This window comes from Plectrocnemia conspersa, unplaced genomic scaffold (genome assembly GCF_051122295.1).
Source record: "Plectrocnemia conspersa isolate PC_06_02 unplaced genomic scaffold, ASM5112229v1 ptg000009l, whole genome shotgun sequence".
Taxonomy (NCBI): domain Eukaryota; kingdom Metazoa; phylum Arthropoda; class Insecta; order Trichoptera; family Polycentropodidae; genus Plectrocnemia; species Plectrocnemia conspersa.
The window spans coordinates 3,368,179-3,396,068 of NW_028277173.1; the positions used below are offsets into that span (position 1 = coordinate 3,368,179).

Genomic DNA, 27,890 nt, shown 5'->3' on the forward strand with positions numbered 1-27,890 from the left:
GACAGTTAGGCTCTGACATTCAGGGTCGGTCGCTGTCTATTTTTGTTGAACCTAAAATAGTTGAGCAATAATCGAATTAAATAGTACGTTTTTGTATAATATTAAGCAAAATTATGGAGTCGTCTACCTCCGTTGTCAACAGCGAATCTTCCGCTTCAAATATAAATGCAACTTTGTATAGTACAACGTGTAAGGTATACGAAGCCGAAGTTTTTCGGAAACTGACCAAGGGTATTCAAGTATCGGCGTGCATGATATCCGATGTGCCACCTATGGGTTGGTAGATTTTCAAATATTTATGTAATAATATCAATGTATTGAATAATATGATGCAATATTTATCTTTGCAGTCGATGAAGCTAGCGTCGTACGTCACGCGGAATCAATCACCGAAGACGATTCCAAAAATAGCAGTGGGTGCATGAGCTGTAAGGCAGGTCCGTTTGAATCTCGAGCTCAGCAGATAGCGCATTACAAACATCATTGGCATACTAATAATTTAAGAAGACGACTGTTGGGCAGAACTCCTTTGACTCTTTTAGAGTTTACTTCAAGAACAGGTAAGCTTGCACATTTATTTGTTTTGTGAATTTATTTTTATTTCATAACATTGTGCAATGTTATTTTTTTAGAGGATGCGTCTAGTTCGTCTGATAGCGAATCTGATTCTGATAATATTCAAGGGAAGAGTGAAAGAGAAGTTTCTCAACTTTTCATAGCAGCGACGAGACATTGTCGAGCTTATTTTTCGAATAGTGACGGTCAAGTGTTTTCGGTGTATAGATGTCTACTGCACCATAAAAAGGTATATTTAAAATAATATGTATATGTTACAAAGTGTGAATTTCGAAAATGCATACATTAACTAGTCAATGTATGGACTGTAAAATCACTACATACAAAAGAATTTATAAATTTATATTAGAAGTCCATAGTAATATTGGTAAGGATAGCTATCATATTTTTAAAACATTCCGCCTATTTTCCACTAAGAGATGAGTTGGCTTAGTTGTATTTTGAACTTGACCTAATAAAAGTTCTAAAACTATAATTATTTTTAGAATTTTCATTAGGTTTGGTTTGGGTTTGAACAGCAAATGGACGTTTCGCAACTCAAATTGAGCTTAATAGACTTTTTAGAGTAGCATATTAGCGCCTATAACTTCTCAGAAGGCAAAAATTCACGACAAAAGCAATAAAATCGTGGCGGCGACTAATACTTTGTTTTGAGACATTTTTTTTACATTTATTGAATATTTTTTTACTATTTTAAAAGTTTGAGATGTTTTGATAACTATCTGCTATAGTAGAAAATGGGTATTTTATTGTGTTGTTTATTTCAAGGAATGGATTCGCGGCGACGGACAAGGAACAAAATGGGTCGAAGCTTGTAAGGCTTTGGATCATGATAAAGGGTGGGCCGTTATCATGTGCGCTGGAGGACACTTCGCTGCTGCCATATTTCGAGGAGACAGTGACACCGCAATCAAGTTAGTTTCATTATTTATAAATTTATATCAACGTAATCATTATTTATGTGTAACAATCATATTAAAAGGCATAAGGCTCTTCATTCATATGTCACTCGTCGCGGACAGGGTAAAGCTCAAGCAAACAGAGATTCGAAAGGAAATAATGCTCCTAGATCAGCAGGCGCTTCTTTGAGGCGATACAATCAAGAACAATTTGCTCAGGTATTTTTTGCTTTTTAACGTTTCCAAATTATGAAATATTAAAATCTATTTTAATTCAGCATGTAAAAGAAATACTTACTGGATGGAAGGACGAACTTGCGGCTTGTTCTTTGTTGATGTTTCGAGCAGTAGGACCTTTGAATAAAGCCTGTATTTTCGGCACCGGATCGCCGCTGTATCGCCAAGACCCTAGATTACGTACCTTACCATTTCCGACCAGACGACCTACTTTTAAAGAAGTGCGAAGAGCTCACGCAGTCTTGGCTAGTGTAGAAATTTACGGTAATTCAACATCGCTTTATAAACTTTGGCATGATGATTAATTTCTTCTTAATTTATTTCAGAGAGTGTAGAAGTGTTCCAAAAAGCTTTCGCAACAACAAACATAAATGTTAATAGTGCAACAGGTGAAAGAAACGCAGGTAGAAAAGCTCAAAAGATTAGTCCGTGTAAAACCATTAACCGTGCCAAGTCGAGAGAGAAGAATCCGAGGCCTAATCCTATCGTTATTAAGTCGAGCGAAGACGAAGGTCCTTGTTATGTGCAATCAATGGCACCTCCGGGTTGGACTAAAAAACTAGCCGAATACGACCCATCCATCAAATCAAATGATAAATCTATTGCAGAGAATGAGATCGAATCTGATAAAGAACCTATTCTTGAGAGCAAAATGGAGGAGTTGAACTTGAAGGAGACTCTGCAAGAGTTTGATTGTTCTGTTAAAAAGAAGAAAAAGAAGAGCAAGAATACTGATAATAAAAATAAGGAGAATCCGGCAACGAGTATAAAACTTGAAGAGAAAGGCAAAGCGAATAAATCTGGGAATAATAAAAAGGGCGTTATTAAAGTTCCTGCCGTTTGCCAAAAGTTGTGGAGTTCGTTATCTTCTATTGAAGAATTAAAGAAAATTATCGAGTTGTGGGATAATAATGCTATCACAATTCAAGAGTCATTGAATGTTGCCGATCCGGTTGATGGAAATACAGCTTTGCATAAAGCAGCTATTGCTGAATCGCCTGAAATTGTTCAGTAAGTAATTGATTTATTTGTGTATCAAAGAAAATGTTTTATTGATTTTTTTTATATAGTTACTTATTGGAACTCGGAGGGGATCCGTGTTGTAAAAACTTACAATTGCAGACTCCGTACTGTGCCACAAATCATCAAGATACTAGGATCGCTTTCAGATTATTTCAAGGACTCTATCCGGATAAATATCAATATTCAAAAGTATGCAATTCATATAATAATTTTTTCATTGCTACATTGCTACATATTTAAATGTTTTTTAATTTTTTTTAAAGACAAACATTCCTGGACCGTTAACTCCGGAGATGATTGAACAGGAAAAAGAGAAAAAAGCAGCTTTGAAAAAGGCAAAGAGACAGAAAGATAAGGAAAAGCTGCAAGAGAAAGTCAAAGTCGGTAAATTCTTGGAGTTAAACGATAAGCAAAAGGTATTGTATTATTATCGATATGAGATTATTATTTATGTTTTTTATCAATATATTTTAATTTTAGGTTCTGGTTACTAATGAGAGTCGTTGCTTTGTATGTGGCGGAGCTATAAAATCAGCTCCATTTTCTTATGAACAATACAAGTTTTGCCAAATTAAGTGTTTACAAAATCACCGGAACGCTCGGCCTTTAAAACTTTCCACTCAATAATTATGCATGATATTATTTAAATCATAATATATTAGAATTTGACCAATGAGATAAATTATTAATGGATGTGTTTATACAATTTTGTAATAATCGGCTTGAATGAAATAAACATTTTAGGTTAAATAGCTTTTAATTACATTTCCTATCTATTGTCAAAAAATATAAAAATTACAATACGTTTATTTCAGGAGACACACTAAATACTTGTTAAAAATAACTTATAAGTACATTTATAATTATAGACATCCATTTAACGACACACATTTCAATCATGCTTTTCTTAAACAATGATGTGCCAACCAAAGTAAAATTAAAAATATAAATTAATCCATCCATCATGGCATTTTTCACATTATTATATATTGTAGGGAATCCTTCGTTATTTCACAGTAGAAAGCGTCAATTGATCAAAACGGTGCTTTTCAAACAAACCCTCGAGAAATTTAGTTGTATTAAAACAGCTTAGAACCAGACGTATACAATGACCATGACAAACTTTCGAAAACTATAAATAAAAATAGATATTAGGAATTCATATAGTTAAATAACAACGATCTGAGACTTACAAAAAACAATTATTGGCTAACTAGCTGAGAATTTCAACTGTCATTAGAAAACAAACTATGCTAAACTATACATATGGAATTGAAACTTAGGCAAGAGTAAAAAATTCTAATACAAAAATAAACTCAAGATTATAATCGAAAACATTTAGATGCATCACAGGCGATGAACAAAATACTAAAGATATTCGTTTAAATATGGTTCAAGAAGTCCAAAAATTTGCAAGATAAAAACGTTTACTTTGTTTTGCTTAAACATATTAACTAAAATAATATATAACATATCATTTGGCACTCACAACTTTATAACAAAGCATGATTCATTTCACATTTAGGGCATACACTTTAATTATAATAAAATACTTAAAAATAAGTCTGTATTGTAATGAAGGTAATACAGTAAACTCTCACTAATCCAGGTAGTTAGTTATATTTAAAATAATTTCAACGTTTATTTGAGTCATTTCATTAAAAAATATTGTTATTTTATAGCGAAAATCCTCTATAATTATTATTTTTGCTCTAATATCTAGATTTATTATTCTGGATTAATGATGGCTTACTGTGTTTATAAGATCTTTGGCTTTGGAGATTTTCTGGTTAGCTTGCCGATGTAATCGGGCGGCTGTTCATTATCTATCCATCCAGACGGAGACGCTCTGCTTGTGCAACCTTCTTTTTGCATCAACCAAAAGGTTGTCATTGTACCTTTGCCCTAAAAATATCGTTATTTAGTATATTATAAATAAGTAATCTTGTAACTCTTTCACAATATACATATATATGCATATCATAATGTATTACTTTGACGTGGACTACACCGCGTCTCTCTGTTCTGAATCCTCCGGCTTTATCCAAAGCTAGCTTCATATCTTCACTTATATGTATTCGGAGAGCTGTAATGTAAAAAAATATTTTAATATATTTTAAATAACAGAAGAATGTGCATGTGTGTTATATAATACATCACGAGGCGCAGCGGCAACACAGCGACTGATCAATTATTTAAATAATCAATCAAATGAATGCTTAAGAATTAATTTAGTATTAAATACATTATATAACGTTTAGAAAAGCAGCTACTATCACTTTGACCGTCTGATCTAGTCCAGCCAAGCAGTCGCTTTGAATCTACAAGGGTTGAATTTTGGGGTCAACTTCAATACTACTTACAGCAGAACAGTATGTATACTATAATTTTCATTATTACACAAACTTTCATGGCCATATTTAAATTGTAGTGAATTAAAAATAATTTATAGCAACTGTAATTAAATATAAACGCGTTTGTTTTACAACAATTTTTAGTTGAACTGAATATTTTAGATTGATATAATTGGATTAGAATTGAGTAATTATGTTCATATGGAAGGATATTAAAAATTTCGCAGCTTGATACGAGTAGTGTAGTAGTAGACGCACAATTATTATTGTGAGGTTGGCGTTGGCCATAACATAAGCACCCCATGAAAAACTCTCTACAACGAACCTACTTAAAACATGTAATTTAAAATTGTGTATAAATAAAATGTATGAACACATTTTAGAATAAATTTGACCCCCCGCGTTAACGGAAAATTATTTTTATTTTAATAATCGATCAATTTCTTTATTTTTAACTGGTCATTTATGGAATTATTTACCTATCAAATAATGTTTTGTCACAGTTCTGATTCTATATGTTTTGTTTTTTCATGGAACCACTATTACGTATGAAAAGTTGAAATACAACACCTGCAATATTATATTTTCACTGGTAAAAATATATATTTACTAGTGAAAATGTATTCCGATATGATTAAACTGAAATGACATATTTTAAAAAATATTTTCCGGATAGAGTCGAGACTGTTATTTTTTATATTTTCTTTGAATAGTAACCTGAGAATTTCTGGTTTATAATTAGGCTTTTCATGGGCAAGGGGGGGGGGAGCAAAATTATCAAAATTTAATAGTATGGTATTCTTAATAAGTAATATCATATTATTTATTTAAATTAAAACGCTTAAATTGCATCTTATTTAAAACCACATCAACAAACGTCCGTTTCTAAAGCGGTCAATCTAATGGTACGTGATATGATTTGTGAGGTCCTGTTACCCTTATGCTATAAAAACAAAATGATTGCTCTTTGAGAAATAGTTTTGTAAATGACTGTTATCCCTAATCATCAGTGATAAGTCTGCGTATGCAAATCATAATTATTTATAATTTGTATAATGAATACGTAATATTTTTCATGAAAAGAAAATTTACTTCAGATAATTTGATGATCTCCCCGTTAGTCTTTTAACGCCATAGTGTTCAAATTTCTTCCCACTTCTTCTCACTCACTCTCGTCACTTAACACGTGAGCGAGCAAAAGGGATTGTATCTCACCGTGCGCGTCTGGTATATATATTAAGTTTTTATACAAACAGTGGATACAATTTTGCCACTGTGACGTTCGTTGAGTTAAAGTTATAATGAAATATCTCATACGCTGTCCTGTTGATTCCATCCTGCTAGCAGTGTTCACTGTATCGCCGAATAAGCAATAACGAGGCATCTTGGATCCAACTACGCCAGCAACGCATGGACCAGTGTGTAATCCGCACCTCATCCTTATTGGTCTATCAGGACGATGAGGAGCTCTACATTGAGAGCCAGCTTCTATTAGTTCCAAAGCCATTGATGCTATCTCAGAAACGTGCTTATCACCTATGTAAAAAAGTTTTTAAATGAAACATTCTAGGATCCATATATTATAGAGCATACCGTTTCTCACTGGCAGTCCAGAAGCCACCATGTAAGAGTCCCCTATAGTTTCAACTTTATACACGTCGTAGCATTCAATTCTAGAGTCAAATAGACGATAAATAGAGTTCAAGAATGAGACAACCTGAAAATTGATTGAATTAGTTCTGATGCATATTGTTTTTATAATGCAATATTTACTTGTAACGGTGTTGTCCTTGCTGCTATTTCAGTGAAACCTTCAATATCACTGAAGTATATGCTGACGGATGAAAAATATTCGGCAGGAACCTATAACATTGTAATTAGATATTCAAAAAAATATCTAGGATGAGAAATATGTTACATATTATCTACAATAGTATTATATTGCCAATTCAATTATTGTTCAACAATATTATAAATTGAATGTTGCAAAAATTGAGAGTAGTTTTAAATAAGAATAAATTTAACAATTGTAGAAGTATGGTTGAAAGATTGGAATGGTTGGGTGTACTAAGTTTTATACTAGGGATAGAGACAATTTAAGAATAGTTAGGTATAAGAAAACGAGTACGGCCAGAGGAATATTTTACGGAGGTGTGAATTTGTATTATAATCCTTAGCTATATTAGCTAAATAAATAAATTAAATATATATTTATATAATATATTATGTCATGAATAAATATCTAGTTATGTATGTTACAAACCTGTTCATCTCTTTTGAGTCTCATAGCAACACTGGGTGGTAACATTTGACATAGAAGAGAATCGGATAGTTGCTTTTCACCTCTGAGTTCTTCGGCTTTTTCACAAAGGTGCACAGAATACATCTGAAGCATTAAATGATTTAATGAATTATTAAAAATCATTAATATAATAAATAGACTTACTTGAATTGTGTTGACAGCATTTCTGACCAGAATTATTATGACTGGAGACACGACTAAAACTACTACTAGTATGGCCATTCCGAGTATTTCCGATTGACGAGCTTCACTCAGAGAGTTTTCTACTCCTTCTCTAAATATAAATTAATATTTGAAGTATTTGATATTTAAAATATGGCAATATACGTCTGTCTAAATATTATTTATAGACGTCAGTTCTAACATTGAGTTAAAAAAGTCCAAAAACCATTAGATTAAAATCTACTAATAAACTTACAATATGTGATTTCTTTAATTTTAATTTAATAAATAAACAATAAGAATATATGCATGAGTATAAAATATTAATAGTAGATCTATATATTACCTAAAATCTTTCAAAAAAGCTGAAAATTTGTGGACTGAGACTTGAAAAGTCTCGACACAGAATCCCTTGTATGTATTATACAATAAAAAAAAAACATATTTACCGAATAAATCCTCTTAGCTCTCTTTGCAAATCTCGAAGTTCGTCGATATATGTTGCGGTGGCGTCATAGTATGCGATGGCCTCTTCCACGTCTCCTTTTCTTACCGTGTTGTTCAATATTTGTGCGCTCCTTTGAGATTGAAAACTAATTAATAAGTTGAAGCATAAAAATCAAAGCAACAAAATGCATATTTTAGAGACAGGCTATTGAACATACTGTACATATTTTTATTTTCTGAAATAATTTAATGAACTACAAAAAGAATAATTACTATTTTATATAATGAGTCATCCTAAGTTAATATAAAATAATATAGTTATTGTACATACACATAGATTAATCAATTGTGTCATTATACAAAAGTTTTTATGATTCATAGTATGACATTAATTTTATGATAGCTATTAAAAACATTCGGTAAAATAAAAATAAATGTAATTGCGTAAGTTCGTTAATGGTTTTAAAGTTATCGCTTTTCTTTTCTACTTATTCCTTTGAGATTTTTTAATTAAAAAATAAAGAAAGGTATATTAAGAATAATTATTCTATTTTGCACCAATTATACATGACATTAAGTCAAATTATTCTGACGAAAGTCATTTCTTATATATTTTTAAGCGGTACTTTACAAAAGTGCCTTTTGAGAACTTTGACATTAACTCAATATGTAATATATAAACATACTGTCTAATTTGTGTAGTTTGAATTAAAATATGTACTTCCACTGTGTGTTAATATATACATTTTATTTACAATTATTAACAATAATTTAAAAGTATATTTTAAAATATGTCTCTAATAGTACCTTTTCTGGTTTATCTATTAGATCACATAATATCAGAAAATCAAAATCAATGTAAGCATAAAAGCTTTATGAAATTGATGCACTTAGATGATGAGGTTTTAAAGTACATTATTAGCTCTTGAAGCAGACCGTACGTGACAATAGACGGATGCATCATACTATACATTTGAATTCTTTTCAACTGCTATTATATATTATATGAAAAGTCAAGATGGTAGGAGTATTCTGCTGGCATCGAGGACTTTGAAAATTAAATTATGTGATATTTATTAGCACTAAAAAAAATTAGGCGAGTTTGGCTATGTGCATAAATACGGATACACAGGGCTCAAATTATAGCTTCCACTCAAGGCACCAGCCCAACAACATAATCAAGAACTTTAACTGAAGTTTTACAAACTCAAAATCAAGCAGAAACGTCGAATATTGACAGACGGAGAATATCTAAGAAGCAGCCGCTTCTCTCTTTACGTCAATCCTGGCCCAGTCCGTAATCTAGAGTTCAAATCACCTTGGACACGACTAAATTATTCGAAAGAGGACTTAATATATACAATAATATAAATATACATTCTGTACGTGAACATAAATCAAATCATTAAATTTATTTATTCTTCTCAATACCTCTCTCTCAATTTTTCGAATTCCGTAAAATTTGGCATGTATGGTGATGTTTTCAGCGACGGTACATAGTTAATGGCATTGTCCAGCAATTCTTCACCCAATACGTGATGGGTCATGTACATCTGATGAGATTTTGGCGACAATGTTCCTCTTCCAAAATAACTGATACCCAGCATTGAAGCCACTCCAGTGCTCTCGATGGTCTTGAGCAAGTTCTTGAACCCTACCAGGTATCTATCAAGAATTAAAGCAAAACGTGAATAGACATGCTATCTTAGATATTAATAATTTAATACCTCCATAAAGTGCTGCTATCTGTATCTTTTATATGATTGGTGAGGTGAGTTAGCAGGGCTTCGTTAATTGCTGTATACCAGTGCATCACCTCTGACATTGTACTTTCCTCCGAGCTGATTTTTTCTCTGGTATTAAAATAAGTTATATAATGAGTATGCTTGATTATGAAATGGATAACACAGAAGTGGAAACTGAATTAGTGTTTTTTTTAAATGGACTATACATTTAATTCGTGTATAAAAAATATATGCGATTTGTTTTGTGATACGCGTATAAATTAATAAGCTTGAGGGCACTGTGTGCCTTATATAATCACTTAGTGCGCAGTATTCTTGAGCTTGCGTTTTTGTTCTAATTATTAAATCTGATTAATTTTTAATAGAAAAGCTCCAAAATAGGGTTTTAAGATACTTGTACACGAAGGAATGTACATATTATCCATTTCTATAAAATATGCTGCTACACGATTCCCTCGAGTCGCGTCGACCAGTGTACTTGTAAAATAACTTCTTTAAGTTTTCGGTACTTAGCAGCTCCCAGTAGTGTGAAAGAGAAATGACTGCGCCTCAGTAGCCTGCCAGCCTCTTTTTTTATGATAGGGATGGCTGGGGAAGTGAAAACAAAAGCATGTATTGCAAACACAAAATTCTTTCTACTATTTTTTTATCTCTATTCAGACATATTTTTACCTGTAAAGTTCACGGAATATGCGTGTTAAATTTGTTTGTTCAAAATGCGACAATTTTTTTTAAAAAGGACAGATGTGAGTGAGGTGTCATTTAATATGTATTTTAGAATATCCTAATTATATTTATTTGTAAAAGAATTATCTCTCCTTAACTTATTTAAGTCTACTCATACAAATTTGAACTATAAATATTTAAATAAAATAATATTTTATTAACAGATAATGGTTCGCTATTTTCGAGTTGAATTTTAAATGTATATATGTTGTGACATTAAGTGACATTTTTTTAGCTACCAAAATAATTATAAATGTATGTATGTATTTACATTTCTTGTGAACGGAATGACAGCAGTGTTTCGCTATCACGCGAAAACGCGTGAACGGACCGCAATGTGTTAAGAAACATTTTATTGTAAAAAAACATTATTTCATTATTAGGATTCAGTAATATTTAATAATTCAATTTTAAGTAAAGTTCATAAGCAAATATGTTTTAAAAAAATATGGTGGGAAATAAAGTTTTTTTGTTTGTTTTAAAAATACTGTTTATTAAAACAAATTAAAATAATAGTTATTAATATGTATCCACTACTGTCATTTAATTGACGAAATAGTGTAGGTAGTGAGTCACGCAATTCTGACCGGAAAGGGGCATTTTCTATGTTCTTTCGTTTATGTTTATGGCCTATATATAAAATTAAAAAATAACTGTTCGTCACCATGTATTGTATTCGGCGAAATGCGCGTCAAAATAAGAAGCATTGTCGTTTAATAAATATTTTTTCTTATTCTATCTATTGTATCGACCGTTAAAATACATCAATAGATGCATTTTTAAAGGGGCACTTAGACAAAAATTCATTATGAAATAAAGTAGCTTTAAAAAAAAATATAATTTTTAAGTGCTTTTATTCCATCTGAAATACTTTAATTTATTAGGTATTTTTAAAATATTTTTGTAGATGGTAGAGAAACGGAGTTAAATTAATCCATTAGGTCGGATAGTCGGCCGGCGAAATATAACTTCGTACCCCGGATGATCGAAATATTGTGATTATATTAATTCATTTTTAAGAGCTAAATGCTTTGTCTTTGCACAATTATTGAGCTCAAGATTTTTTTGAGTCATTTATGGTCTTAGAACATGTACTTGTGCTGCTTGATCTTGAATACTATTTCATATTATTAAATTCGAATTTAGAACAACTGACTTTTAGAATTGTTTTCTATTAGAATGATTTAAAACCTAATTGTAAGTTATTTAATAAGTAGAACGTATTACTATAAATCTTAACCCTTCACATATATTTACAAAATAAATATATAAAAAGCAACGAATTTGCTTTAATAGACTGTGTAGTTTATTAGGTTATATATGAATACACAACATTGAGTGTACACAACTCTACAAAGGTAATTTCATAGAATTCAATTTAACTTTTTTGGTATCGGATCAAAACTAAAAGCCCCAATCAAAACTGAGCGCACCAATTTAAGCGTCCAGCCAGAAGGGTTAATCCGAACGAATTTTCTTGCTAATCTAATAGCATTTCATGGTAAATGTTTAATTAATGTAACACACCTTGATGTGTATCAGCTCGGAATTCCATTCAATGGTAATCCGATGTACACATACAATCGCGATTATTCATTCCCAATATGTTATGTGACTCAAAAATTACGTAATGGAGCAATTAAATTATTTTGAAGACCATTGGATGGAAAAGTATATATGTATTTAGTAAAAATAAAACTTATTAGACTATAAATACAATAAGCAATTCGTAAAACTTAATAGCACTCTTGACCAAGTTAAATTTACGGTTGTTTTCTGAAGATTTTAAGCTTTGATAAAGTTAGAATCTTATACGAAATTTATTACAAAGCTCCATTATCATCTTATGTAAAGTTAGATCAGCGAAAACTTATCTGTATACTTCGTTCTAAATCTTTATATTTATAAATGATGATATTTTTCTAACTATTGAGCCTAAATTTCTATTCAATATCTATGAATTAGTCATGTCAGTTTAATTTCCGCGGAAATCTTTGACCCACTTTGGGAAAAAGCAATTGGATTATATTGCGAACGTGCATACATATAGTTTTGTTAACGCTCCATTTGCTGGAATCGTATACAAACCCCTATAAAGTCCATGTAAACGTCTCGTGAATAATTCGACTTAACGATTTTCACATACGCTTTTCTCGTAAAAATATTACGTGTTAATAATATAGTGGTAAGTGATGATATTATTAAGTTAATGCTATGGTTTTTATTTAATAAAATTTATTAAGTGCTATCAATTGATATATAATTTGTAAGAGGCAAATCAATGGAATAAAGATATACAGATAATCTATGTAAATGACATTAGTTTTAGCGCATTTTTTATGAATAAAAATTCGAGTGCCGCTGTCGGGGCTCGAACCCGCAACTTCAGAGCTACTAGTCTGAGACGTTACAGACTACGCTATTCCGTCCCTAAAAATAAATAATGAAATACATATGATCAATATATTCAGTTAGAATAAACTTTTGTTTTTTTGTTAATTTTAATCGTGTATGGGAAAATAAAATTACTGATTATTATATAATTACAATTTCATAATCTACAATCGTAATGAATAATTTAAACTTAGCTAAGTAGTATTAAGTAGGTATAAAAAATGTTCAAAAATGAGCTACTTCAGCTTATAGAAACTAGCATATATGTGTGTTAAAAAATAAGATAGGTGGACTTTCTAGTCTTTTCTTGACTTAAATATTTTTTGGTTATCACGTTGGGCTGTCTTTACTTTGAGATTTCATAGATTTGTATTAAAAATGTCCATTGATGAGTCATCCTTTATCTCGCCGCGGCTTTAAATTTAATTGTTTGTGTGATTCGCCGTACGATTATTTGGGGGAAAAATTATATATTTTATTAGTTATATACTGTTAAAATCGTTATTAAAAATGAAATATTAAAAATAAAAAAATATAAAAAGAGTATATAACACCAAATAAAATTACATAAATTTAGATGAAATATATAAAAAGTAATTTTTTTGAGCTTAATTTTAAACTCAAAATTCTATGGTTCAGCACCTTCAAAATTTCAAATTTTTCGTGCAGCTTCTTTATTCTCATTCATAATGATGAACATTTAAAGTGAGTATGCGCAAAACTTTCAGGGATAGTCTTTAGTAATGTATAAGTAGTTTATTTTAATAATTTATTACTTTTTTTCGTAGAAAAACTATTTTTATGAATATACTAAAAAATACTCGTTTCTAGAATTCTAGTTCATTCTATGTATAAGCACCTAAAGATTCATAATTAATGTATAATATATAATCATGTTAATGATATCAGTACATCTTAAAACAGTACATAAAATAAAAAACTGACTTCTCTATAAAATATATTTTAACTTATAATAAAACTTTTTATTATATATTTTTCAGTTAATTTCTTAAAAATCTTATCAAAACAGTTTCAGTGATTACTCGCTAGTCTAGTAATTTTTCAATCTGACACTAGTGCATATAAGGAGCGATCAAGAAACTGAGTCACGTTTCATTGTTTGCTCCCTATCTCGTAATTCCTCAAGAACAAATACACCCTTTAATTGAAAAGCCATCGGGAGAATTACTGCGCCAATTCCCTTCCAAGTGAAAAACGTGAGGTCTTAGAAAATCCTCTGGCATATTGATCCCACAGCATCAGACAAATTAGCTTAAAGCGTGTTTGCCTTATTTTTTAATTTCGTTTTTCACTCATTAAGGCGCAGCGGGGTCGTCAGTTTCGCCCTCTTAATTAATGTAAACTTGTTGTTGAGCTAGCAATATAAACCTATCTTCTATTAGACTTCTTTAAACATCATAAAAAGTGTTTCTATTAGTTGCTTATAGGCAGATCGAATCGTAAGTGTACGACAATGATGCATCCTATCATCAATGCCATTTAAATAAAAGCCAAATTATTAAGTTGTGGCGTAGAAAAGACTGTTCCAAATACATTAGACAGCATAAAAGCATAATCAACCATTAAATAACTCAAATATGGTTCGTAAAAAATGATCACCTACTACAACTAAAAGTTTTATGGTTTCAAATTATGTTAGGAACATTCTTAACAATAAATATGTAGAGGAGCACTTGAGTGATATCACAGAATGGAAATAGTTTCTATTAGTTTATTGATTATAAAAAAAGATGAAAGCTATATATATTAATGCAATACTTAAATTTAATTTAAGTTTTAATTAGGATGTTAAATGTAATACAGTGAAATATATTTATAACGAATACCGAAATAACGAAATTCCCAGTATAACGAATCTTCAACTTGTCCTCGAAAAACTTTCATACAAAATGTTTTCATTGTAACGAAGACTGATCTCAGTATAATGAAATATTTCGATCCGAATTTAAGAATGACGTTACGAATTAAGTTTGTCCTTGATTTGGCGTATGCCAGATGTGTTCATTAGCAATATTCAAGGTGTTTCACCGACCCTCAAACATTTTTAATTAACTTTATTAAAAATATCAAAAATTAAAAATTATATTTTTAATAAAAAAAGCAAAGCAGTAAAAGTTACTTTATATTAAAAATTAAAATAATTTTTTATACACTGCTATACAGGAAGCTACTTTATTCTTGCGGTCTTCTGTGTGTGAGTTTTTTGGGTCAATAATTATTACCTATATTTATATTTTTACGTATTTTTTTTCGATCCGCTTATTAATAAGATAGCGAAAAGTACTTGGGATATATACGTAGTATTTTTTCAAATTTGCTTCCCAAAATAGATATGTATCTTATTATCGAAGTGTCAAAATGAGCTATGTGGGTTATACAAATTTAATATGCTACTCATGATGTTACATATATTTTTTATAAAATAATATATATTTAAAGTCTAATACAGCTATTTTTTCATAAGTAAATGCATTTACTTTTATAAAATTTTGTTGTGATGACAAGCTTTAAGAATTTGAGAGTTGTATGTTTAAAACGTACAGATAATATTTTATTGAGTGTTTTGAGAGGTGGATTATAAATAAAATGAATAGACCACGAATCAACGAAAAAGAAGCCCTTCGTTCCTAAGGTCTGTAATCGGCATATCGATCTTTAGGCATTGGACAGATTTGCATACGGCTTGTTTGTCTTCTTTTTTATTTCGTTTCTTTACTCATTAAGGCGCAGCGGCAGCGCAGGGGGTCGATTCCGCCCCTAATTAACGTTAAAACGTAAACGGCACTTTATTGCCGGTTAATTGGGTGATTTGTTACGTCGTTATGGCAAACATGATTAACGGAGCGACCTAGAAAATAAAAATAAAATTCGACACGTAACCTGAGAAGCGCCAATTGGTTTCTGAAGTCCGATTCCTGAAGGATGTTGCCCTGGGGTGGCAATGAAATTAGAGGCCATGCGGCTAACTGCTCCAGGGCCGAATCCGTCACTTGGAACCGCTGGGTCAAGTTGGACCTGTAGTAAAATATCGTAAATATGTTATTTTTATTTCACGTGACTTGAATATTTTTAAATAACGAATTAGAAAAAAATAGTTAATGGCATATGTTTTATCACTCTTAATTATACCATAAAAAATATTTTATTAATTTATATTTGGGTGGTACAATTCTGTGCAAAGATTTAGTGTTGAGCATGTGACGAAGCTCAATTTAACTTTTTGTGACTCAAAATTACGGTCTGGCTGGAAAAACTCTAATAATCGAAGTGGATAAGCTGCTATTTTACAGACTACATGTTTTGGCTCGATCTGGTTCATCTGTGGCAATTTCACGCGAGCTCCAATGGTAGTGAGTTGCCCTTGTGTCTTTTATCCGTTACCTTGACATGTGTTATTTTCCGGTACTATAATTTTATTTTCATCTTATATAATATTGTAACTCTTGCAGGTGTACTACGTCAGACAATTTACGTTTCTGCAATATGAACCCATTTATTTATTATTTGAACACGTGCTATCCAACAATAAATACCCAAGAATCTTTTTTTCAAAAGCTGCAGATTACTGCGTCAAAAGTTCGATTCAGGTGACTGTTTAGCTTTTCTTGGGCCACAAAGAGCCGTCTCGGTCGATTTGGCATAGCTCCGCTTGATGCAATCTTAACTTGCGAAATTACTTCGCTATCTGAAATCTTTGTTATAGAGAATTCAAGGTTGTTTTTAAAAATATATCTGTATTTATATCCTGGTGCCTTTGTTTGGGGGCGTTGTGATGCAATTTATTGCATTATCATCAACAGCACTTTTTAAAGTTGCTAAAGGGCGGTGTCGACAAACCGCCAATGCTCGATAACTTTCATCTGCGAGCAATCGCGTTCCTTATTCTTACACGTCGCGGCCAAGACCTCAGCGCTTAAAAACGCTCCTCTTACACAAGCCATTCAGCTTTCCAACGAGCTTGAAAAATTCAAAGATATTTTCGGCGATAGTAATGAGGAGCTGTAAAAAATATTGTGGGATGGTGCTCATTTATTTTAAGGTGTGCAGCATATTTTTATTAGTATATTATTAGTTAGATGTAGCTCTTAGAGACACATATGTATTGTAAAAAATTAAATGAGTGAAAATATGCTTCTAAATTAAAATTATTTAGTAATTATATTAAAGAAAAATCAGTCCATTATACCATCAACTGTTAAGTGGCATGGTACACAAAATACCTAGATAAGGATCCCTTTTCCATTGAAATACCTTTACGTAATTTGATACAAGTTCAGATTGCACTTAAATGAAATGTATCAATGAAAAATCTGTTATATTATAATACTATATATTTATTATAAAGTATTATTTTACATATGTTTGTTTTGTGTTGTTATTTTATGGCGATAATGGAAAACCGTTTGACAGGCACTAAATTGAAATTTGCTCCATAGTCTATAGGCTCTCAATCGAACGATAGTACAATATTATATATTTATATGTATTAAAAATTTCAGTTAAAGCAGGATAAGAGCCATTAAAAAGATAGGGAAAAATCACAATTTTATTTTTGTTATATGGACTTTGTGTATTTTAGCGAGAGGTAAACACAATAGCAGTGGAGTGAAGAACTTTAAAAATAACGTTTATCTTGAACCGAGATCCAGCTGAAGCGGATATTAAGAGTTCAGCGTCGGTTATTCGGCTTACCTTAATTTACTGCCGTTGGTGAAAATGTAAAAAGCCACCTCAGACCTCTCCAGTTGAAGTCGCGTGACCAGTTTACCTAATTCGGTCGCTCTGCTAACCTGCAAAAGCAATTTTTTGTCACGATAAAATAATAAGCTATGAGTCATAGATCAGTGGGGCAATTTGCATAAGACGTAAAGTAGATTAAATTTAATATGAAATTTTAGTTTAGTGTCATATGCGGTTTAATTAATAGCCCTCTATTTGGGGAAGCCTTAGTGAGACATTTCATTTCCGCTTTAGTATTTGGGTGTTTTATTTGTTACAGGGTTTCTCATAAAGAAATGTAGTAGTTTATTCATACTTTATAAACAATGTATCATATAGAGTTTAAAATCAAAAATATTTATCTACAGATTATTAAGATTATTATTTTCAATTGCTTAATTAGTTCTAAGTAAAATATTGCAATATAAAAGCTTTACTGATTTATTCATATATTTTTATAAACGAATATTTCACAGAACATTAAGCTGTTCCTGTTTTCTCAGAGTAAACCTTCTTCATAATGGAGAAAACGCGTTCTATAATTCGGCTTAAATTTCGTATTAAAATATTGCGATTCTTGAAATTGCTTTTGAGTTCAATTAATACATTTTTTTTTACTGTTTCTTCTTATATTTATTTATGTTTCAGATTTTAAAAATCTGGATTCATATACGCTTACAGCAATATCTTGTTATTAGAGCAGTCTTTTTTTTTTAGTAATTTGTATTGTTATGTAAGGTCTTATTCTTAAAACTCGCATTAATTTACTGTGACCAAAATAATCTTCCATTAAGAAGGAAACAAGACAATAGCGTCAAGGATGACCACACAAAAGCTCTCGTTACGACCAGAAAAAATCATATAAATAACTAGCAAAAGTAGTTTAAAGTAGCCAACATTTTATTAAAAAAAGATAAATGATAAAACTGGCTAAATATGTCAATTTTAATGACAATATGGTAATAATTGAATTTTCAAAAATCCACATTTTAAGATTAGCAAAAATGGTTTGAGCTATAAAAATATATAAAAATTTATTTCAAGTTATTTTTAATAATTAGTAACACATGATGTGTAATCCAATACATGCAAAATTATATCACAAAAAATAAAAATCTTGTAAATTAATAATTAAATTACTACGATATATAAATATCTATCAGGTGTCAGTGTCGGGCGCCAATGTCGAGTGCGGGTGAGTCCGGATGAATAAAAGTCTGAAATAGATCGAAGGCGCTGCTCGTATTAAAATATTGCGATTCTTGAAATTGCTTTTGAGTTCAATTAATTTTTTTTACTGTTTCTTCTTATATTTATTTATGTTTCAGATTTTAAAAATCTGGATTCATATACGTTTACAGCAATATCTTGTTATTAGAGCAGTCTTTTTTTTTTTAGTAATTTGTATTGTTATGTAAGGTCTTATTCTTAAACCTCGCGTTAATTTACTGTGACCAAAATTATCATCCATTAACAAGGAAATAAGACAATAGCGTCAAGGATGACCACATAAAAGCTCTCGTTACGACCAGAAAAAATCATATAAATAACAAGCAAAAGTAGTTTAAAGTAGCCAACATTATATTAAAAAAAGATAATGATAAAACTGGCTAAATATGTCAATTTTAATGACAATATGGTAATAATTAATTTTCCAAAAATCCACATTTTAAGATTAGCAAAAACGGTTTGAGCTATAAAAAAATATATATAAAAATTATTTCAAGTTATTTTTAATAATTAGTAACACATGATGTGTAATCCAATACATGCAAAACTATATCACAAAAAATAAAAATCTTGTAAATTAATAATTAAATTACAACAATATATAAATATCTATCAGGTGTCAGTGTAGGGCGCCAATGTCGAGTGCGGGTGAGTCCGGATGAATAAAAGTCTGAAATAGAGCTAAGGCGCTGCTCTAATCTAAATGATTGAGTGTCTGTTTTAATAAAACAGAAATATTATTTTCATGGTTGTGTCTGTATTTTTACATAAAAACATTCCTTTGTATTTTTTTTACATAAAAACAACGAGACAAATAAATCTTTTAAGTATTATATATAAATCTATTTTTATAATAGCGCATTTTTATAGATATAAATTTGAGCCTGTTGCGAAATTTGATCCTGCGGGTCTTGGATTATTAGTCCAGCAACTTATGGACGACGCTATTTCAGAATTTAAAAGTATTTTATTTTATATTACTGTTATATTTTATATGTATGAACATTTAAAATACAGTGAAACTGTCAGCATATAATTAGTTAAGTGACTGCAATTATAAAACTAACTAGTTTCTATTGAGTTTATTTAATGGGATTAATCATAGAAACATATCTGTGATAGCTTTGTATAGTACTAATCATATTATACAATAAGAATTTTGCCACATGATTATTATGTAATATAATATGTTATTTCATTAGAAATAATTTTCTGGAAAATTAATTGTTTTTAAAAATAACTGCTATAATAAAATATAGAAAGGTAGTTTTCAACTATATTTTTAATATTGGATACAATAGATTATGATACAAAATTTAGATTTGCTTATTAAAATTTGTGTTTTGTGCATGGTCAATTAAAAATGCTAAAATAAAATTGTGCTCAATACTTTTGATTTTACGTTTTTTTTGTTGCTATAAAAATATATGTTCTTTTTTCTTATACAATCATTAGTCTTTATATATTTCTAAAATAACAAAAAATATATTTAGCAGATTACTCCATCTTAAAAATATGACCTTTTGGGTGATCAGATGCAATTTATTTTTTGCAAAAAAATTAATGTTTAATTTATTTTTAAATTATTTTTTCTAAATCATATTACTCTTCAAAGCAAAATACAATTAGATAGAACTTTTTTCATAAAACAATTAACTATGATCCCTTCCGCTATTTTTATGTCGTCAGCTCCACGAGGTTTATGACTTTAACTCAGATTCGCACGTCACTGGATATATGTCATGATATGAGGTATGACTAGGACACGTGATATGTTCAGTTCAAATTTATTTATACTTCACGCCTCTGTTGTATCAAGTTGTGTGTTGACATTGTGATGAATACGAGCCGTTAGAGTAATCGTGTCATTTTAGCTCCACGACAGAGCCTTTATCGTCGACGCGCAGGATCTATGTATTTATTCTTTTGGAATGTTACTGTAAAGCACTTCTAGAATTTATATAGTGTAAAGATAACAACAGTTTGCTTTAGACATTCAAAAACGTTGTATAATGAATGTCAAATAACAGCTCTAAATTTTCTCTAATAAACAGTTTTTTTTTCAATTAAATTTTAAGCCAGTATTTGTACTATAAATCTCGACGAGTGCTAATATAATCATGATTTTCTGAGTAGCTTGTTAAGATAGATAGTCGCACTACAAGAGTATGTATTTCAGGTGAGCTTAATAAGATGGTTAAGCATAATTTATGATGATAATAAAGATAATGTTGAATAGTTTTGGTTACGGTAATTAACGCTAATGGTGCTAATCTGCGTAATTTTGTTGTTTTTTTTTGGGATTTCGTATGTGTATTTGTTTGTAAAAACAACATTGTTCGATTGTCACTCTCTACTGGAAAATTATGTAAGTCTCCCTTAACATATTTTTTTTAAATTCGGGGGTCATGTTTACGGATATCTATTAAATTTGTATGTGTTTTTCACACAATTGCCAAAAATATTTTTATCTTAAATTAGCATTTCATAAATTGTTGTTTATTATTTTTAGATATTCAACTTTTCTCTTAGCTATTCGTGGATATAGATTTTTTAGCGCGTTTAGTTTAAGAACCACACCACACGAACGGTCATTTCATGCCGTCCCCAAGTACGTGCCGCCCTGGGCGGTTCGTCCCCTTGTCATTCAATCCAATGTAACTTGGGCCGTTTATAAGATGAAGTAAATCTAAACCGGTTTACGAATTTCGTAACATCACTTAAGTAGCATCTGCATACAAAAGAGCGCTTTTTGTCTGGACTTTAAACTTTAGACTGGGAATTTTAAGCTGATAAATCAAAAGTTGCTGCACACATTATAATTGTTTTTTGGTAAGGGAATAAAGGTCATCGCAACCAGTCGTGGGGTATTTTTCCAGAGAAAAATATTTTATTGAGGAATTTCGTGAAGATGTTTGAGCTTTCCTCGCTCACTTTTTTCATTGCATATTCTACCTTACCCTTTTATATATGCTGTCCCGTTTCAAGTCGGTTTTTATTTGTTAAAACTTCTCTATGGTCTTCAAATAATGATTTTATTTATTTAGTTAATATTTTTTTTCAATCAAGCTTAGTATTTTTTTCCCTTTGTGTCTTTCAGAAGTGGCTATTTTTTTGCTTTGATCCTAACGTTTCTCTTAATTTTTTGTGTAAATTATTTTCGTAGTGTTTTTGTAGCATTTTTTTTTAAATTATTTTAATTATTGATTCATCCAATCTTTTTTATCATTTTGTTTTTTTTTTGTTAGACAATAAATATTATTATATTTTATCGTTCATTAGTTCTAATATATCCTATCATCCATTGTTGCTTTGTAACTGGCTTCTTAAGCACGAGGAACTTCTATCCCACTTAAATCACTGTCGTTCTTATATTTTTCCATTTCGAATTTATTTCTTCTTCTCTCCTTATTTGTTGGCAATTGCAATTTGCTTCAAAATTTTGACTGAAATTTCCATTTACAAATTTAAGTAGTATTTTTTTTTATTGAAGAGTTGATTTTTGTATTCCTTTAAACCTCATTTTTATATTGGCAACAAGACGATTGTGATCAGAAGCTACATCTAAATAAATCTCATATAATTAATATATAATCAATTTGCTTAAGTTTAATATTAACTTTGTAATTTAACATTTCGAATAATGTATTAGAAATGACCAAATCATAAATTACTTGCATAAACTCTTTCATTTCGATCACCTAGTCCGAAGCATATTGCTAATTCTGGAGTTTCTTTATTTCCGACTTTTGTATTAAAATCACCTATAATCGTATTAATATCGTGTTTTCAGTATATTTTATTATTTCTTTGATTTCTCGATAGAATAATCTGATTTGTTATTAAAATAATGGTATACTATTTCTAACATAATTGTTGAGATTTTTTCCGAAAATAATAAAAACACGATTTGTATGTTTGTTGTTTGGGTGTCCTAAATAATATGTTATATATATATTCGAAAAATTGCAATTCACCGCCAGCAATTACTCACTAGCAGTATACTGCCGCGTCAAATAATCGCATTAACAATTCATAGCTCATACATGATCGTCAGGAAATACATATAATTGATATAAATTTATTTTGATAAATATAAATTGAAAATAAGGTGTTCTTTTTATAATTAAGTGCAGCTAAAAATGATATATGCTAAGTATACATTTTCTAAAAATACATAATCAATATTTTAGCAATATAAGGTATGTTATTACCACGTATCGAAAATATATGGCTCTAGCTTAAGAATTAGTAAATGGCTTTGTTAAACCCTTTGAATAGTAAGCTAATTTATACTATTTGTTAATTTGTTAGTATACACCTGGGAGTGAGATAATTCTACGTATTTTTATTTTATTGCTTTGATTTATTTTTCCACTTTTTGTGTTAGTATGTTTTAATAATTTGTTTTATTCAATTTGGTTAATTTATTTAACATATTTTTTTATAAATTATTTAGTTTTTATGGATTTTTTATATTAATTCTGAGGCTTTTAATAATTTTTATAAAATAAATATAAAATATTTTTTGTTATGTTAATTTATTCGTATTAAATCCTATAAAAATCATTTACATTAAATCAAACATAAAAAAACATAATTCAAATACAATTTCTTTATTTATATACATAAATACAGTGAAATCTCTTTGTAACGAATACCGAAATAACGAAATTCCCAGTATAACGAATCTTTAATTTGTCCCCAAAAAACTTTTGTACAAAATGTTTTCATCTCTATAACAAAATATTTTGATTCGATTTTAAAAATGACGTTACAACTTGACACAATATTTCTTTAAATTCAGTTCGTTCTTGATTTTGTGTGTGCCGGATGGACATTCAAGGTGTTTCTCCGAACCTCAAACTTTTTTATAATACATTTTATTGTGTTCATTACAGTATCCTTAAAAATAGACAAAAAACGATCTATTAATTTTGTAAGAAATTATTTTGATGCTGTAGTAATATGGTAATTAAAAATAATAAAAAAATATATCATCTTTCTTACATTCAATATAATTTTTTTTTCTTCTTATACTGAGATTTCACTGTATAAACTATCTGAGGTACCTCAAAACATTGAAAGATAGACCACCGTACATGTACGGCGATACTACTCAAAGGGTTTAAGGCATGTTTGTAAAGGTCTGCGCTTGCCGTGGAAATTTAAATTTTTACCCTATTGTTATTGTATATACTGTAATATTTAAGACCTACTTATTGTATAAATAACGGATTTTTTACTATTTTTGTGATACATGTAACTATTAAAATACATAATCTACCTATTGAATTACATATTTCCATACAACTATATTTTATTTACGTACTATTCTTTTATAGTTTATAGAATTGCAATTATATGCTAAGCATAGTTAAACTTCCTTATTCCAGAATTTTTATTTTTTGTAGAAAAAAAAATTGTGGAATTAAATATATTTTTATTTGTAAAAAAATATTTTATTTAGTACATAGGGCATGAAAAATATTTTTAGTGTTTTATAACATTATGGTGTATTTTTAAATAAATCAAAAGTGGCTTAAGGAAGTTAAGGCAGAAATTTAAATAAAAAAAAACTTTTTATGCTTTGATCATATACATCTAGTGAGCATTTGTAGGTTATACATTGTTAATGCGATCTGTGGCGGTAAACTGCTAGTGATTAATTGCTGGAGGTGAATTGCGTGTAATATATTTTACACGATTCCATCAAAACGTATCTGAACAATTTCTAATCATTTCATAAAAGAAACATGAAATAAATAACGAGAATAGTATGAAACTTTGAGATACATATGAAGTGTTAAAATATTTTTTTAATAATCATCTGACATAGATTATGAATTATCTACGTTAGTTTATATATCTCGGTAATTATCGGGTTAGATAATCTGAGCAATTTTTTACTAATAATCCGTGACATAAGTTAGTATATTGCACTAAGAATTTTTTTCACTATTTTGGTGAAAGATAGGGGATTTAAGACAGTGTAACACTTGGGAGAAAAACCATGTTGCTTCAACAAAATTAGTCAGACTTAACCATGGATAATTAATTAGCATAATTTTGCATGATCTGAAAACACTGGTTTATAGTTCATAATGTATAATTTAACAGCATATTTATTAATAGTGCTTTTGTGTATTTTCAATGATCAGGATATGATATTGAGAATCAGATCAAAAATAAGTTTTAGAGGAGCAGAGAAATTTTGGAACCTTTTTAAATTAAATCAGGTCCAGAGTAACGTCCTGTCTTATCGTTTCAAAGCCATATATTAAAGATAAAGTAAAAGACTTTTATTACGTTATAGGTGATACAATAAAATAGCCGATATACATTTATATAGTAAATACATAGATAAATACAATTGGTTGACTTTCACTCCCTTGTAAAACAATATATTTTTTAATACATTTAGTTAACGAGTAAATAATATTTGACATTATTCTATTCGGTCTTTCAAAGCACGATTTTGATCTATATTCAGAATTTTCTCTCAAAATCCAATTATCTAAGGAGCAAGTTTCATAACAATTTTAAACACATTCACCACATGAGAGATTTGCAATGCGTGTTTTATAGAAAGCCTACCAAATTGAGATTTATGGGTCACGATGAGTCAGATTACTACGATGAAAAATAGTATTTGATATTTTTTATCTGCTGATTTACAATTATAAAAATATCTAAGATAATCAGGGAAAAACCTGAATATATACTATCGATCTAGATACGATTTTATTTCTGTATATATGGACTTTTGTACTGCAGGAAATTCAATTATCTTTAGGCGATCTATATACGAGTATTTAGATTAAATATAGTGATAAAATTTTATTATATATATGCAAATATATTATCAAATTATTCGCATGCATGAATTCTGCATGGAACGAATAACAATCACACCGAAGTACATATAAATGCACTCGGGCGATATGAAAATGTTCCATAGGAATTTTTGAAATATTACGTTATTTGTCAAGAATATGCGTGTTGTAAACATACAATTGAATTCTTTTGTGTTGAGAGCTTTCAAAGTGGAAAATGGAAGAAAATCTGTTAGCAAATAGAATAGTATGTTGTTGAAATATACTCTGAGTGGGCGTTGAAATATGTATCTCAAGTGAAATACGTCTAGATTTATAATTCATATTTTGCGGATTTTTATTCGATGATGTTTTTTTGGTTGGGTTTGATGTATCAAATTGTTTGTTACCTGCTCTTCAACATCTGACACCTCTTGTCGATATTCCAAGCTGTCCCTGAGCGCCAACGTGGTCTGGATGATCAAAGCGAGGATAGGTATAAAGGGCAGGATCAAAAGCCTCCACATGTGGGCCTGTCTGCTTCCCATACCTCCTTTTTCGTAGCATTCTTCCTCCGAATCTTCCACATCTCCTGTATAAAAATTATCATGAGCTTTAACGTGAAATCGATACGAGTAGGACAAAACGGATGCTTGAACTCAATACGATGTGGCTATTTCGGGAAGTGAATGTAAGTACGTATGATCAATGAAATGTGGGATGAATAATACATATTGACGTATTTATTTCCAAACATAAAATTGAGAATTTCAGGATTATTTATGTGAAATATATACAGGAAATATTAATGCAAACATAAAACACACACTTCAAGCTTACTAACCAATATTAATTAATTTCTTGATTAAAAAGTTATGATAAAATTTCCAATGTAACGTTCGTTAAAATATTAATAATGGATGTTTGATAACATAAAGAAATATGGTTGTTATTATATGATATATAAAATTAAATTTAAATTATAGGATACTAAAATTAAACGATAAAAATCAGACCAGCTCTTCATTGCACATATTAACATATAATGACAGCGTATTAAGAAGCTGGATAACAATTACCATAGGCGAGTTAGAACATTTAAAAAAATATATTCCTCCTCAAATTGTCTTAAGTAAATACATTATTAAAATTTTCAAAGTGCTAGTATAGATAGATAACTTAAATATCATATTAATAGATGGTAGTAAAAAACACATAGTATGTTCATATATAGGTCACTACACACGTGTATAATATTAAAAGAGATTTCATTAATTAGCAGGTTTATAACAGTGTTCTTAAGTAGCTACCTATACATCTTAATTATATTATTTTACGTTCATATTTCGTGTGCTTTAAATGCACATAAAATATCCATTCACAAAGTTTAGTGTTAATGTGTTAATAAGAAAAGAATGGATGTATATTTCACAACAAGCCTTCAGAAATGTAAAAGTTTTGTGGGTATCTAAAGCAACTATTGACATATTTTATTAAAACTATTATAAACGAGCTAAATTATAATTTAGCAATGAAAATTTTAGTGTTTACAAATTTTTCTTATGGAACTAGTAACATATTTTACTTATTTTTTTAATGATGAAGCTTTCTTTATAAGAGAGGTCTGAAATGTTCGTAATATAATTTATTAATGAAAAAATCTGTTTTCCTGTATTTTCGGTTTATATATACAAAATATTAAAAAAAATATGATTTAATTGTTCTACATATATTTTATTTTATTATCATTGCTATTTATTAAATATTTGTCATTTTACTAAATATTATTTAAAACGAAGCTTTTTTTTTTGAGAGGACTGAAATGTTTATTCACAAAAATTAAGATGAACATTAAATACACGCTTTTATATTATTTATAAAAAATGTTCTACATATTTTTTTAACTACTATAATAATTATTATTATTTTATTAAATATTCGTTTTAGTTGTAGTTTTGCGGGTATCTAATATAACTACTGAAACATTTTATTATCAACCTTTTATCAACATGTACGGTGGTTGATCTTTCACTGGTTTGAGAAACCTTAGATATTTATATAATTTATTAAATAATAAAAAAACACATATTTATATTATATAATATTTTTAAAATTTAATTTAATGAAAATTATTTCTATAGAAAATAACACCAATAAATTAAAAAAGTATGAAATAAATTAACATAAATATTTTATATTATTTTTATAAACAAATTGAGAGCCTCTGAATTCATATAAAA

At 29.5% G+C, this 27,890-nt stretch overlaps 2 protein-coding genes across 2 annotated transcripts; one reads left to right on the forward strand and one right to left on the reverse strand.

The window, feature by feature from the left end:
* Nucleotides 1-3,485, forward strand: LOC148231580 (tRNA endonuclease ANKZF1-like). The gene is made up of 10 exons (XM_088191706.1): nucleotides 1-276; nucleotides 351-560; nucleotides 633-805; nucleotides 1,345-1,490; nucleotides 1,559-1,694; nucleotides 1,754-1,976; nucleotides 2,039-2,723; nucleotides 2,783-2,924; nucleotides 2,999-3,151; nucleotides 3,216-3,485. Exons 1-10 carry the CDS (start codon nucleotides 114-116, stop codon nucleotides 3,360-3,362), a joined length of 2,178 nt encoding a protein of 725 aa, XP_088047832.1. The 5' UTR covers nucleotides 1-113; the 3' UTR covers nucleotides 3,363-3,485.
* LOC148231581 (uncharacterized) lies at nucleotides 3,474-26,383 on the reverse strand. The gene is made up of 14 exons (XM_088193607.1): nucleotides 26,350-26,383; nucleotides 26,061-26,242; nucleotides 17,579-17,676; nucleotides 15,767-15,901; nucleotides 9,728-9,853; nucleotides 9,432-9,665; nucleotides 8,003-8,131; nucleotides 7,536-7,665; nucleotides 7,353-7,475; nucleotides 6,863-6,952; nucleotides 6,683-6,806; nucleotides 6,407-6,625; nucleotides 4,730-4,821; nucleotides 3,474-4,640 (listed from the first exon to the last, which is right to left on the reverse strand). Exons 1-14 carry the CDS (start codon nucleotides 26,381-26,383, stop codon nucleotides 4,494-4,496), a joined length of 1,863 nt encoding a protein of 620 aa, XP_088049733.1. The 3' UTR covers nucleotides 3,474-4,493.
* Between the last annotated feature and the right edge of the window lie 1,507 nt (nucleotides 26,384-27,890).